Source organism: Staurois parvus, unplaced genomic scaffold, assembly GCF_062004578.1.
Source record: "Staurois parvus isolate SC_StPar_1 unplaced genomic scaffold, SC_StPar_1.0 ptg000137l, whole genome shotgun sequence".
NCBI classification, from domain to species: Eukaryota; Metazoa; Chordata; class Amphibia; order Anura; family Ranidae; genus Staurois; species Staurois parvus.
In genome coordinates, this window is record NW_028317933.1 from 16,196,697 (window position 1) to 16,212,897 (window position 16,201).

Consider the following 16,201-nt stretch of genomic DNA (forward strand, 5'->3'; position numbering starts at 1 on the left):
CTGCTCCATGTCTTTGCTAAAATAAATCCCAATACATGTAAATTAAATGGTTTAAGTGAAAGTTATAGCATCTACAAATGGTGATATATACAGGAATTTTTTTTTTTTTTACTCTAGTACCAGTGCATCATACATTTCCCCGTGCTGCCCAAGCCCCCCTGTGTGCCTTCCCCCACACCCCGGCAGTGCTGATGGCTTCCCTCCTCTCCTTCCCATCAGCAGATGCAAGAATACAATAGGATCAATAGAATGGAGAGTGTGACAAGGGTCCATAATTGTGTCACATTTACCAGCCCTTCCTTTCCTGAATGAACACAATGGTGATTGGTAGCGATCACTCACTGTGCTCATTCGTAACTGAAGCATAATAAACTGTGTTAAGTTGGGGGCCCTACTACATTGGCTGTACGGGGCCCCGTGGTTTTTAACAGCAGCCCTGCCCCGTCACATCAAGCCTGACTTTTAAATCGTGCAACTTGCAGTGAAGTTGCGCAATTTCAAAGTCGGGTGAGATGCTGATTTCAGGTGCGAATCACAAGACATCTGACACAGATATCTAGGCAAATCGCACCACAAGTATTGCATGTACTACTTTAGAAATCGGTGAGGCTGTGACCAAATCAGAACCGCACTGATTTCACCGCTCTAATTGCTGACAATAGGGTGTGACTTGGCATACGATTTGCAAATCGCATGCCAAGTGGCACTGGATGTGCCTGGGGTGTGAATGGGGAAACAAGCTGATTCTAGGACATCTAATTCCCATGAGTCAAAGCAAATCATTTGTAATCAGTTAGCACGTTAATAAGATGGTAACTAATATGGAAAGTCACAAGGTGATTGGTGCAGGAAGGTCACATGATATAACATGTATTCGGCCAAGCCGCAGCTATTTCATTGGGAAGAAGCGCAATCATTCTTCCTGCAAATGAAGAGTTAACAGACGTTGCGCAATATTGATTGACAGCTTCTTCCCTAGCGGAGGCGGGACGCTACGCTCACCCAGCCAATTACGTTCTCTATTTTCAAATGCTCAGCGAGAGGCCAAGCCGCTGATTGCCTTGGAGACCCCGGCAACAGAAACCTGTGATTGGCGGAATCAAATTATAGCGCGTCTCTGATTGGTCCTCGAGCCTGGGGTTTAAAACGTTCAAACACAGGGCGGCTGAGCTAGCAGTGCGGTGTATTCAGCGGAGGAAGGAACAGACGTCGTCTCTACAGACCGGCCTCACTCAGGTCTTCTCCTATACACATACATGGCCTCTCAGAACGTGGACCCGGCCGCTGCCGCTACCTCAGCGGGCCACAGGAAGGGACTGGAGTCCGGGGCTCAGGCTGCTCGGGGCTCTGTGGGCAGGAGGTGAGGGGACGAGTCCTGTGTGTCTTTGTGTTTATAGACTGGTCTTTGTGTGGGGGGCTGTGCCTGACTCTCTGGGGGCCATCTTTTGTACGGGCGACAGCTGTATTGAGCTTCTTGTAGTTTGCCTGCTGTCCGGGCTGTGTCCACCATGATGGTCCGACCTCCAGTAGATGGAAATCCCGAATGGATGGCCTAATATGCCTATACACTGCGCAGTATCGATCAATCTGTAAAGACTTACATACATGGTGCAATCTGATTGTACAATCTACCAAAACCAGGTTATATGAGGACCTACCTGACCTATCCCATCCATCGGTATGCAACCAGGTGGGTCCTCCTATGTACTTGGTGCTGGTTCATCTAATGGAGTTTGTTAAAAACCGAAAAATAAATAAGAATATATATATATAATTTTTATAAATCTTTTATTTATACACTTTTTGTAAAATGAAAAAAGTGATATAAATTAAAGAATATATATTTATACCACTTCTTTTTACAGTGTAGAAATGTAATTTAAAAAATAAAATATACATTATGCTTTTTTTTTTTTTTTTTTTTTTTTTTTACAAAAAGTGGTATAAATATAATTTTAAAATTTGTATGTGTGTGCAGGGGTGGACTGACAAATCATGGGGCCCCTGTGTCCTTGGTCAAACTCAAAATAGCCTATGAAAAAGGTACCAGGGGCATCTCATGGGGCCCCCTACTGACCCCAGGCCCTCTGGCAGTGCCCGAGTTTCCAAATGGTCAGTCCGCCCGTATGTATGTGTGTGACTTTTTTTTTTTTTTTCTTCTCCCTCCCTGCATAAGGCCGGCTTCACACTGTCTTGATGTGCTATTGGCCGCAGCGCAGTGTGCCCGGGGTTTTTGTACAGGTTAGCTTTGCCTTGCCATGGGCTTCTGTTCTGTTTCATGGTTTAGTTGCACCCTAGGACATGTCTATAGCAAAGTGCAGCTAACCTGTACAACTATGGGTGCAACCAAAGCGCCTTTAACCACTTAAAGCCGAGTTCTACTCAACCTATCATCAAAAAATAAGTCAGCAGCTACAAAATCTGTAGCTGCTGACTTAAAAAAAAAAAAAAAAAAAAAAAAAAAAATACTTACCTGTCCCATGGTGTGTCCCCGCAGCCTGTTTCACTGGCCGTCCTGTATTCCAGGAGGTTGGCATCTTCAGTGTGGGCACCCGACTGTGATAGCTTGCGGCTTCACAGCCGGGTATCCACTGCGCATGTGAGAGTAGCGCTGCGCTTCATGAATGGTCCTGTAGTCTTCTGGGACCTGTCATGTGTCCCACGAGACTACAGGAAGGGAGGCAGGACACCTTCCGTTTCCGATCGCCTAGGTCAGTGGTGGGCAACCTTTTTTTTTCAACTGAGCCAAATCTCGCCAAAACCACGATTGAAATTTATTTTGAGAGCCACATTTTTAAAACTGAAAATACATAGGATGGTACACTGTTTTTAGTTTCAATAAGTTTTTTTTATAGTAATTCATCCCCCATATAGTAGTAGTAAGTAAGTAGCAAGTAGTAAGCCAAGTCCCCCCCTGTGTCAATTCACTTACCTTTGCTCTGCGCGTTCCTCTCGCCGTGTTCCCGCGCCGTTCCGGTCTTCAGGGCGGACTGAGAGGAGCCTAGCTCCTCTCACGTTTGTCACGCTGCCCCGCCTACACACATCCTGACAGCCAATCACTGGCTATCAGGATGTGAGTGGCAGCGAGACTGGCCAATCATTGCGTTTGAGCGCGCTGCCCTGGCTGTTTTTTTTTTTTTTTTGGATCACGCTGCAGAGTCCCTGCCGCCCGAGAGGAGGGAGGGGAGCGGGTGCCCGTCACACAAGAGCCGCATTAAAGCGTTTAAAGAGCCGCATGTGGCTCGCGAGCCGCGGCTTGCCGACCACTGGCCTAGGTGATCGGACCAGAAGTGAAAGCGGGTACTTGTCAAATTCGGGTACCCGCCCCCCCCCCTCCAAAGGTGCCAATCCTTAATGGGGAGTGGGGGAGCAGTCCTTTAAAGCGGAAATTCCCCTTTTGGGTGGAGCTCCGCTTTAAGCTCTGGAAGGTTTTATCCCCAACATGATCAGAGCATTATTTTTTTTTTTTTTTTGCTGTTTTCTACTTTAAATCAGAACTATACTGTGCTAGAATCCAGCGATGCACTGTCTGTGGAACTCTGCGTCGGCTGCTGGCTTTTTCATGCGGCCATCTTCCGGATCATTGGCTGGGTGGGGCTGATGTCAGTCCCACATGTGCGCGGGAGTTCCATCAGATTTGGCATTGCCGAATTTGTGCGGTGAGTTGCGCTTGTGCAGCTTTTTGTACTGGGGTGGACATGCAGGTAAGATGCTTTAATGCAGAAGAGACAAAGCATGCCTGTTCCCCAATTTTTAAACTGTAGCCTAAAGCTCCACTTTAACCCCCGGTTCACATACGTGCCGGCTGCGTTTTGCGTGGGCTCGAGAGCCCATTCATTTGAATGGACTCCCGGGACACACAGGGAAGAAGTCCCTGTACTTCTGTGGAAACTGCAGCCCGCACAGGAACCTCGCTTCCCAGTACGGTTGCAATTTCCAGTGCAGGCGGTGTGCTATTAGAATTAATGGCACTTGTCTGCGGTTCTACATTCTTCTGTGCGGGTGGTGCGGCTGCACGGATTTTTGTGAGGATGCACAGTGGCACCACCTGCAGAGATGTGAACCTAGCCTTACTGGCAATTGCGTGGTCATGCAACGCTGTACCCAGATGAAATTGATATTCGATAATGGAGCTTTCTTTTGCTGGTATTTGATCACCCCCTTGGTTTTTTTTAATTCTATAAATGAAAAAAAGACCAAACATTTTGAAAGGGTAGGGGGGAGGGTGGTTGTCTTTTACTTTTCTGTCATAAAGCATCCAGTAAAATCAAATGTGTTCATAAATTTAGGTCAAAATTATTTTTAAATTAAAAAAAAAAACAAACCTCCATTTAGTGTAAATATCGGCTTGTGCGACAGCTATAGCATCTACAAATTATGGTATGTGCTGGAATTTACCTAGCTGTGAAGCTATACCGATCATGGCGGTCATCAGCGACTTGTAGTGGGACTGTGATAGTCTGGCGCTGGCTGGGAGGGACAATGACATCAATAGTGATGCTAATACAGTGATCGGTGCTAATCTAGATAGTAAGCTCCCAGGATCAGGCCCTCCTATCCCTCTTGTATTGTTGCTGTATTGTCTCCCTGTATATTGTAAAGCGCTGAGCAAACTGTTGGCGCTATATAAATCCTGTATAATACTGTACACTCTCACTGTATTGACACTGGCTACGAAGGAGTTAACATCTTGGGGCAATCAAAGGGTAACTGTTTGCCTAACGTGCTGCTTTTACTACTGGATGTGGCTGTTTTTCTCAGTCACTCAATTTCCCCATTAACGCTGTCGGTGCTGATGGGAGGATTCTTCCTACTGTAAGATTGTTTTCTGCCAGCAGGGAGCATTCCTTACTGGCAGAACACAATGATCATGCTAGCGGCTATAGATGCTGGTAATGATCACCTGCAAAAAAATCAGGCTAGTTGTACTGAAGTAGTTGTACCACCAGACTGCCCATGGATGCATCAAATCTTTGCTGGTCCCTGCTGAACCAGCTAAGATTTTCATTTATGGCCATCTTTCTCCTCCTCCCCACTCCTCTGCCACATTTTGAACTTTTTTTTTTTTTTGGTGGGGTTGGGGAGCAGGTATCTGGTTTTGATAGGTGGCTGCACAATCCACGCAGGTGTTCCAAACGAAAGTTCTCAACCAATCATCCAACCCACAGCAGACTTCTGGGCCACCTCACAGATCCCAGAAGACTTCAGGACCATTCACAAAGCACAGTGCGGCTCACACATGTGCAGTGGGCAGCCGGCTGTGTAGCTGTAAGGAGTCACAGCCGGCTTCCCACAGAAGTTAAGATGCTGCTGGGGATCAAAGACCGGTGAAGAAACTGGTTCGGGTAAGGACAGTGTTGGATCCTGGGACAGGTGTCGGTTACAGTATTTGGAACTGCTGACTTTTTTTTTTTTAAATTTTGAGGAAAAAAATTACACTTTAAAGCCCCTTTTACACTGATGGTCCAATCGGGTCCGCTTTGCTTTTTTTTTCTTTTTTTTACACGAGGACCCAATTGGACCAACCATAGATCTCTATGGACCGGCGGGTGTCAGTGGACAAATGTATGCTGGCATCCGATCCTGTACGCCAAAACGGACGGATAGGGATCTGTTCCCCATCCGTCTGGTGGATTGGATGGAAACGGACAGGCAGTCCATTTTGCATCCTACTTTCTCATAGAAGAGAGTGGGCAGCGTCTGTCTGCTCTGCAACAGTAGAGTAGACAAACCTGTCATCTGCCTGATCAGTGGCTGAGGGGTCTGCCCTGTCTGAAAGGGGCTTAAGAGTATAAACTTTTTATTTTTATATCATTACATGGGTCAGATCAACATATGTTATCAACTATGCTGATGAGAAAATGAGTAGGATGTAAAATGTCTTTGAAGAAATTAATTTCTAATGTTGTATTTGGTTTTTGTTCAGTGAAGTCGATCCATTCCTAAAGCAAATGTTAAAAGCAAATTAAGTCGTTCAAATGTTCTGTAAAGTTTTTTTTGTTTGAATTTTCATAAGACTTTTTCTAAGAATTTTCTGAAATTCTATTCCTCCAAATGATATGTAGCAGCCTGTTAAGGCACAACTTGTTGTTCCTCATCTTGTGGTATGTGATCTGGGGTGGCTCGTTGAAGAATTAACAGGCCATGTCAGATCTCTTGTGGTTCATGTAATCTGGTGTAGCTTGTTCAAGAACAGGCAGCCTCAGATCCTCAGATCTTGTACGGTGCATACGTCAGATATGTACCAGCAAGGAAACTAGGAAGACGCTGGTCACTGATGACATTTGTGAAAATGGCAGCTCCATGGCCGGCACATAGATGCATATAACAATTGTGGCAAGGTAGTAGCAAAGACACATGTATATCTTTACCTGCCTCTCTCATTATCCTGAACACTTTAAAAGGCTGGATTTTTTTTTTTTCGTTACGTCTCTGCTCTCCTGATCTCCAGCAACCACTTGTCCATATGCACGCCCAGCGATGGCTGCTTGGCATTTCTCAAGGTGGGTTCCCTGATGGTGACAGCATTGGGACATGCCTGTGTAATGTGCATTGAAAGACCAGTTGTAATCCTCAGAATACTGTGTGAACAGTTGTAATCTATAACAGGAAGTGCTTGGTCCAGTACAGAAACTGTAGCTGCTGACTTTTTAATAAACACTCACTTGTCCCATATCCAGTGATGTTCCTTCCTTTGAACCTCTGTCCCCAGTAACCTGCATCTCGACTGAGCACCTGGCTATGACAACTTGCTAGCGTCACAACCTGGTGTCCACTGCACATAAGTGAGTAGCGCTGCACCTTGTGAATGGTCCTTCAGCCTTCTGGGACCTGTCAACGTGTCCCAGAAGACTGCAGGGAGGGGGAGAGGAGAACTTCCACTCGAAATGTAGCGGCAACTTTGGGGATACCAGGTAAACTCTGGACACTTTGAGGAAAAGAAACCTTTTATTCAAGCAGCGCTGGTTGAGACTTGGCCAGTCTCATGTCTGCAAAGCTAAGTGGCTTCAAATATATCGTAGTATACATAACAATTATGTCACAATGCATATTTTTCTTCTTTCACTTTCTGTACATTCAAAAGGCTTTCTAAACTGTGCAGTATATTGCCTTGAATGCCAGCTACAGATAAGGATACCAGCTACAAGCTGGAACACAATTCACAGGAAGTAAGTGGGGGGGGAGGGGGAGAGCTGGTGGCCTTGCTTTTGCAAACAGAGGCTGCTAGAAGTTAGTTTAAAGTGGAACTCTGCAATATCTGGGTACTGCCACAGGATCACCTAGGCTAGCCAAGTATACTGCTTTTTTGTATTTCTTTTGTGGAACATTCCTGGTATACCTGCCAGTTCCCCTGCTTTCCTATTTCAAACTAACCATGTTGGGTGTAGAAGCACCCCTATCCCAACTTGGCCAGCACAGCTGGAAAACTGGGATTACGGCCTGCCTGTCCTTGTGTCCTACAGCACAAGACTTGTACTGACTTGCCCTCCTGCACAGCAGTTCAGTATATTGCTCCTGCCTTCATCAGCGTAAACCAGAGTCTAGTGTCACTTTTAAGATGCTTATTTGGATAATTAAATGATTGATCGGGTTACTTTTTTCGTAATGACTTTTGACATTGAAAGTTATCAAATCGATGTGAGGTTACCACTTGCACTGGGGATCAATATAAACGGCAATGAAGGAAGGGTAGTTGCATGAGTAATCAATGTGGGTCAGCTATTAAGCAAATTGGTGACAAACATACATTGATTGCAAATCAGGCTGGCTTATTAGCCCAATGTGTGGCAGCAGTTAGTTGCAATCTGTTTCAGCTGCAAATGCACAATGTGAGACTTGGCGTTGTGGATGAGACAGATTTTCACATAATTAAGCGGCATAGGGAGACCTAATTTGGAGACACTGGGATTGCAATGTTCAGACAATGGGGAAAATGACTATCTGGGAAACGACTATTATACAGAAATGGGCTCCAATCAAAATATCATATCTCAATGGGACCATCTCCTGACATGGAGATGGAGAAGCCCCATAGAAGTCGATGTGGCTTTAATGTGCAGGTGTGGCCAGGAGAAAGGAGTATACTTACCCATGAGCCAATAGCATCTGTTTACATCTGTAAAGGGTCAGGGTGGGATTGTTGGGTCAGAGCAAAGGGGGACATAATTGGTGCAATGGACTGAGGGCATGGATGGGCTCACAATTATAACCAGAGAAATCTATATTTAGGTAAGAATTACTTTTTTTGCTGCAAAGGTGCACTGGCCAGGGGCAACTGCCACTTATCAATGATCAAATTAGACAACCTAAGCATCTTGGACACGTTTTTGACCAGACGTTTTGGTTTGGAGCTGTATACCTAGAATTACTTTGAGGTCAGATGTGGGCTTTATCCTCAGTGTTACCGAAAATTGGTAATAACCAGATTCATTTACCTTCGGATAGAAGCCTTTTGAATAAAATATATGGGTTACCATGCTCTAATTTATTTTCTTTGTCAAGTTACTCAAAGGCTTTTTTTCTTCCTTCCAGGTTACAGCAAGAACTGATGACATTAATGGTAAGTATAAAATTAGATTTGCCAATGTCAGTGGTGTAGAAATTAAAAAAAAAAAAAAATTGGGGTCCCAATCTATTTGTCCTGATTGTGTGTGGGTTTTTTTTTTTTTTTTTTTTTTTTTTTTTTTTTTAACATTGAGCTGTTTGTTTATCCCCTCCTCACCTCCACCTTCTTGTTTCTAGCACTGCACCCAGGGGCTAGCAGGGAGGGGAGATAACTTGCAGTGTGATGAGCACCAATTGGCTGTTAGTCAGGAAAATGTCTGGCACTCAGCAAAAGTGCATCCATGAGGAGTTGGCCCCAGTGGGGGGGGGGGAGGGGAAACTACTTTACTCCTTCAGGTTCCACTCACACAGAAGTGCTTGGGTGCTCAGTAAAAGTCAAACTCTGCTCTGTTAAAGGATCAGTTCACCTTCTTTAAAAATTTATGATAAAAGCATCTTTTTTTTTTTTTTTTTTTTTTCGCCTGGAAAGCATTGCATGAGCGGTCACCAGGCAGTTTCACATGGACAGGAAAAGTCAATGACCTTCCAGAGTGCTCAACAGCACTGTGGTAGTTAAAGTACAAACCGACATCTGCAAAGGATGTCTGTATATGTAGTTGTCACTCACAGAACTCTGAATAATATGGCCAGAGCCCTATACGGCTCCTTTCTTTTCAGAAAGTGACAGCTGGTACGGGGATCTTCTCGGCTCATGAGTGGGAATGGCACATGTTCCACCCTAAAAATGGATGGAACATGTAACCTGTTCCTAAAGGTGAACTTAGCCTTTAACTTTTACTGCCAGAGCCATTTTTGCACAAGTTTAAAAAAAAAAAATTATTTTAGGCCTTAAGATTACACCCCCCCCCAAAAAAAAAAAAATTTTTGTTTCTGAAAGACACCCTAGAGAATAAAGTAGTATTCCAATTTGTCACATATTAACATATTACTGCAAAACTCTTAAACTCAATGTCAGTAAAAAAAAAAGAAGGGGGCAAAATTTTTTTGATAAAAGATGAGGTTGCAGTGAGAAAATACTCAACATGTCAAACCTTAAATTTGCATGCGCCTTTGAAATGGTGACAAATTTCAGTACCCTATATTTTCTGTGGGAGACATTTGTAAACGTATCTGGTCCTACTCCGCTAGGTCAGATCTAGTTTATCACTTTTGATTCTTTCTCCAGATGTCTGGTGATAAAGGAATCTCTGCTTTCCCGGAGTCGGACAACCTGTTCAAATGGATTGGCACAATTGATGGCGCTGAGGGAACAGTGAGTATCTGAGCACTTTGTTTTCCATTGTTTTGATTAAAAAAAAATACATAAAAATTGGACATGCATTAAGTAGCATGCTGTTTGTAACTGTAAGAAAAATAGACCTTTCCTGAAGGTTCAAAAAACTCCTCTTTCCTGAAGATACTAGCTGCCTGACCTGTTTGTGTAGACATCTAGGGTAAACATCTTGGTGTACATGTCATGGGTTTGACACTGTGAACCCACCATACAGCTGTGTAGATCAAACTGAATGAACTGTATTGTAAGTTTCCTGCAGTCTCAATACATGTGGCAGCACAACACTGCTGGGGGCTGTTGCTCACCCCACCCAGTTTGGCAACTCTGTAGTCCTATGGTGCGTGTTAAAGCTGAACTTGGGCATAAAGACTTTCATTAAAAAAATGCAAAATAACAAAGTATTATGAATAAGCAGCTTTCTAACCTGTGAACACCCCCCCCCCCTTCTCTCCTTGCTCAGATCAGAAGTAGAACTTTATGGGGATGCTGGTGGCCACTGGGAAAATGCTTCCATTGTCAGGCGTCGAGGGGTTTATTCCTGTAGTGGGGCAGGACACTTTGCCATATACTTTCATACAGTGTAGTATGCACCCAGGGATGAATGCCCAGGACACAGGCTGTGCTCCAGGTATTTGTCCTGGGTGCATACTACACTAAATGTAAGAACCACTCTGCACACTGTCAGCCACAGCAGCTGTCAGCCTCTCATAGCGTTGACAAGTTGCTGGCACTCACACCTACTCGCCAGAGACTCTTGCACTGGGGCTAAAAGTGCTGGTCCTAAGCTGGCTAAAACAGATGCAATTTATGCAGTTCTATGTACTGGCTGTTGGCACAACATCCTTCAAGATGTAGGTCTTAATCTGTAAGAACCCTGACGTTTAATAGCATTACACTACACTTTTTTTTTTTTTTTTTTTTTTTTTTTATAGGTGTATGAGAAGTTGAGGTACAAGCTGTCGCTGGAATTTCCAAGTGGTTACCCCTACAATGCACCACAAGTGAAGTTTATTACCCCATGCTTCCACCCTAATGTAGACAGTCATGGAAACATCTGCTTGGACATTCTAAAAGATAAATGGTCAGCTCTGTATGATGTCCGGACCATATTACTCTCGCTACAGAGCCTTCTGGGAGGTGAGAATCTTATGTCCTATGTGTGTGTGTATATATGTAGACATTGGTTCTCCTGAATGCAAATCATACCATAGCTTTGTAGTTTCTGCACCTGCCTATAGGGATGGTACTGCCTGACATTCTTAGAACATTGGTGCCTTGAGGGAAGTTCTAAAAGTCTGTATATAGAACAGCAAGAAATTGATTTTAGGCATAAAACTACATTAATGTGTACACACTAAAGTTTCTGAACATGCTTTGAGTACAATCTAGGCACCTAGTGGTGGTGTCTTTTTTACGTGCCTTTTAGGGGCACTATGCTAAAGTATTTTTAGCACTTGAAAGCTGGCTTGCCTGAAGGGCCACCTGTTATATTGGCCCAATAGGGGGTGGGAGCATGCCAGTCTTCGACAGGAAACATCACTTTATTGTTATAGCTTCTCCGTTTTCAGGGGTCCTCAGGACCTGTTAAGCTTGCCATACATTTTTACAGTCTGATAAATCTCCTGCCAGGGGCTTTACTAAACAAGCCATTCTGTGAATAGCAATTCCCTTGTCCTATGACTGCTGTTTAGATCTAAATGAATTTATACTTTCTCCTAGATTGTAAGCTCGAAAGAGCAGGGCCCTCGAACCTTCGTGTATTGTATTTACTGTCTTGTCATGGTCTGTCCCCCTTGCTAGTGTACAACGCTGAGTAAACCCTTTGGTGCTATATAAATACTGTATAATATTGTAACAGGCCAGTTTGTCTTCAAATCTATTCCAAACTCGCATTGGGCTCTTCCCCAGTGAGTAAACTGAAATGTGCATGGGATTACAGAAAGGTAGGATCAAGAAAATTCAAGGCACCTAAAGCTGGATAATTGAGTCTGCCTGGAATTCAGCATTAAAGCAGAGCTCCACCCAAAAGAGCAAGTTCTGCTTTAAGGCCTCCTCCCCTGCTCCTGTTTGAGATGGAGCTTTTGAGAAGGAGCAGGTACCAATTTTGACAGGCCTAGGCGGTCGGAAGCAGAATTTCTCCCCCTCCCTGCAGTCTTCTGGGACATGATGGGTCGCAGAAGACTACAGGACCATTCAGTGTGCAGCGTTGCTAGCCTATGTGCTGCAGGCACCCAGCTGTGAAGCTGCAAGCTGTCACAGCTGGGTGCCCATAGTAAAGATGGCGGGGAGAGAGGATGCAAACTGAACCGCAGGGCTGAGCACAGCATATGTTCATGCAACCCTCAGTGCATACCGCTTCATCTTCTAGCTGGGTAGTAGATACTTGTAACCACAGTTTCTGAGATGCATTCCATGCTGCCAAGCAATTGCATATGTGGTGCTCTTGTAACATATTAAAATGTTCTGTTTTAGAACCAAATAACGACAGTCCTTTGAATGCACACGCTGCAGAGCTCTGGCAGAATCAGACAGGTAAGTGCTTTCTAATGCTTATTCCTAACTGACTTTTTCCATGTTGTAGTGGAAATTGCTTGGCATAAGCAAATGCAATGTTCTAAGTGATGTGCTGTTTGGAAATGCGCTTCTATGGAACAATGGAAAATTGTGCAGATGTTTTCTGTCAAAATATTTGACTCATGTCTACTGTTATCCAGTGATCCGTGATGTATATTGGATCAATTTTATTTGTACCCTTATTGAAACTTTTACAAGCAAGAGTATCTATTGTAATTTGAGGAGTGAAGGCCCTTGAAAGTGTGTGGGGGGGGGGGGGGGGGTTTTCTCTCCAGATTGCTTTGCAACAGGGCCATTGTATGCCAAAGTAAACTGTAAAAGACCAGGAGAGAGATTACAGAGTAAAGCAAGGATCCTGTGGGACCTCACCATAAATTGGGACATCTTTCTGTCAAACAATTAAATCTAGGAGTGTGTGTGGGGGGGCTTTACTCTCATGGTAAGTAGACCTAAGATGAATGAGATTTCCAGGAGCCATTGGCTGAGGGGAAAATTCTTCTTCTCCCTAGTGGCAGCTGTTTACTTTTAATTATGTAGAACAGATTTTGTATCTTGCCATACAGATATGTAAATTTAGGTCTAAATATAACCCAGTCTGAAATCCTATCCCAGCAATGCAAGCTGCTTTTCCATAGTCCGTGTCTGCCCCTAGGTGGCAATCACAGCCTAGCATTTCTAGATGCCATCCATGCTGTATGATTTGTAACCTGCATATTGTCTTGCAGCATACAAGAAGCATTTACTGGAGCAATACAAGAAGCATGCCCAAGAAAAGGACATTTGACCATCTTGCTGTTATGTTGTGTTCTGTGCATGAATGCTGTAATATACGCTTAAGTTAATGAGTTTGATTGTTGTGTACAAATAAAGTGGTTTTATAATTTTTTGAATGTATTGTTGCTAAGGTGTCCAATATACATTGATCCACAGTCTGCATTTGCAGATGTTGCTGTAGGATTTGTAGTTGCTGATTTTTGCCAGATTCATTGAAGATGTATAGCGTACATACAGTTTACTTGAATAGTGACTTGAAGATGAACTTTCCCTGGCATATAAACAAATGCTCTAGCGGTTTGCTCAGCTTCTACATTCCAGCCTGTGAAACTATTGCTATCTCATGCACTTGCTGCTTCACTGGCGGCTTGCGTTTGGGAGCTCCAACTTTCACGTTTCGATCACTGCGCACATATATGAAATTGGAGACTGGGTCCTGGAGCCTCCTGGATGTATATTGTGTAGACTATGGGGGCCATGAAAGGGTGGGCTGTGGTTGCATCATCCTTGCCTAGTTGAGGATATAAAAGTGAGATGCCACCAAAAGGAAACTGCTTACTGTGTGCTGCAATAACTCCCCCTCCCCCCCTCCAGCACAGCATACTTGGTGATTTAGGTTATTAAGTCAATTAAAGTGCAATTTTAAGAGAAATCCCCCTGCAAGATAATGTGCTAATTTATATTGCATACTAGCACATTTTGCAATGCATACCTTTTTAAAACAAAGCCCTCCAACGGCATGCTGTCACTGCTCATAGGGCTTCTATCTTCACCTGATTTTTCCTTCTGGGATTATGGGCTCCGGTTGTTCGAATGGCTGAGCTGTGATGGCCTCACACCAGCAGCACCACGCTCTGAAGGGACGGCATGCTTATGCCATCCCTTCAGAGTACATGTGCCAGGCTGCACAGATGGTGAATATCCCCTAAATATTTAGGAGCTATTCCTTGTACCTACAGATAGGGTTATAATAAAACACTTGTAGATAAAGTGTACTCGTGGTGTCTACTATTGCTTCAAGCATCAGGTGAGGTCAGAAATGGCACCCCCCCCATTTCTTGGCACAGGTTTTTGGCACCGCTTGTGTCTAAATTTCTATTTGGATACATTTTCCACAACAGCAGGTGTATATAATCAGTTCTTGTGCTACACAGGATATGATTTAATAGAAAATCTGAGTGGGGGTATTTGATCTGCACTGTGCCAGGCAAGTCCAATCTAATGATGGTCATACTAAGGTAAGTGCAGCTGAATCCATGGCATTTCCACTTGCCCCAATGTAGGCTGCTGTGGTTTTCTTCATGGAGAGCAAAGGCAAAGAACAACTTGCTATTTTGATTCTAAACTGCAGTACACCTTGTATAGGAGACTCAACAGCGGCAGTGCCAGATGATTTGCAGTCCCTGACGTAATATTTAAATCACTGCTGTTCATTTAAAATATCTGATCAACCTGCTTCTGAAAGTTCTGCTGTAAATTGCCATTTAGTGTCTTGGGCTTTATGCTAGTTCCAGGGCAGTAATTTGGGTTTGGATGAGTTGTCCACAAATGGCAGAACAGTCCAGTGACTGTTTGCTTTTTGGTAAATTGTTTTTTGTTTTTTTTGTTTTTTATTTCTGTTAACTAGTGAGATTTTAAAAACTGCATCTATTTAAGATTGTCTGCTCATTTTTGCCACAATACAGTTGCTTTCCATACCTAGTGCTGCTGATTGTATTTGCTGTAAAAGCATTCTTTAATTCCCTTTTGGGTACTCCCTCATAATAAATCTTTTTTTGTAACCATATTGATACATAATGGAAAAATCTGTCCCTAATGAATGGAAAGACTGACAATTAGCTTAATGCAGATCTCTTAAAGCGTCGTCTCTTGGGAGGTTTTCAACTTTTTTTTTTTTGTAAATGGATTTAATTGACTCCCAAAGAAGTGCCTCTACCCAAATCCCTAACACAGTACTTACTGTGTTCACAAAGTCTGTTCCAAGGCAAGACTTTGCTTTCTTATGTCGGAGCCTGTAATTAGAACAGTGAGTCCTAATGTTACCAAATCTCGGTAGACTAGCAGTCAGAGGCAGCAATGCCTTAGAGCCCATGCTGCAGATATACAGCTATGAGACTGCAGGCACAGGAGTGCTCAGGTACCCTTGCATATTAGAAAGTGAACTGTTTTTTTCAGAAGGAAGTCCAAACAAAAAAAAATATATATATTTTTTTTAAATAGTGCAAAAAAAAAAAAATGATCAAATACCACCGAAAGGTCAATTCATGGGGGGAATAAAGGATATAAATTCTATTTGACAATGGCAGGGTCATGCAATGCTGCAAACAGTTAAAATAACACAAAAAATGGCCTGGAGGGGGGATCCTCTGGAGGGAAAGTAGTTAAATTAACATTTTCCAAGAGTGGTGATTCCATACTTTTTGCCAGGGGTTGTAGTAAATCCTTTTTCTTTTTGCGTTCTGGCCGTCCTAAACTTTACTTTTAAGTCTTCTGGACAGTTCTATACAGTGCAATGCAGACTCCTATGGCCTACTGTTACTGTGACAGTTGCTTCTGTGTTCCATTTACTTCCCTTCTATGCTGAGCATGAAATTCCATGTTTGGAAGGAAGCAACATTGGTTAATGCAGTATGTTATGGTGTGTTAAGTGACACTGAACTGTGGCTAGTGCATACTAGCACATTAAGACCTAAACCCAGTGGGGGGCCTTTTTTTTTTTTTTTTTTTAAATTTGAGCTTTACTACTGGTTTAATTTTACATTTTTAACTGAGCTGGGAGTACAACTATCACTACACTTCCTGCGCTTCAATGCTAGCACATTAGGCTCTCAAATACTTCTTGAGTGTTGCGCCACCCCCTCCTCTCGCCTAATCATGGAGGGCTCTGCACTATATAAAACTATTCCCAAAATACAGAGGCTTCTGTGAATGAAAGGGAGGGGCGGTCAAGCAGCTGCTGTGTCTGAAAGTAGCATTGCTCCTCTCAGACTGCCGGGAGCATAGTGATCGCTGTAC

The 16,201-nt window shown here is 43.5% G+C and overlaps 1 protein-coding gene across 1 annotated transcript; it reads left to right on the forward strand.

Moving 5' to 3' along the window:
* Positions 1 to 1,128: 1,128 nt before the first annotated feature.
* Positions 1,129 to 13,302, forward strand: UBE2C (ubiquitin conjugating enzyme E2 C). Its single transcript, XM_089673409.1, has 6 exons — positions 1,129 to 1,360; positions 8,533 to 8,560; positions 9,731 to 9,817; positions 10,771 to 10,975; positions 12,311 to 12,370; positions 13,138 to 13,302. The coding sequence occupies exons 1-6, from the start codon at positions 1,257 to 1,259 to the stop codon at positions 13,194 to 13,196; spliced, it is 543 nt and encodes a 180-aa protein (XP_089529535.1). The 5' UTR covers positions 1,129 to 1,256; the 3' UTR covers positions 13,197 to 13,302.
* Positions 13,303 to 16,201: the final 2,899 nt, after the last annotated feature.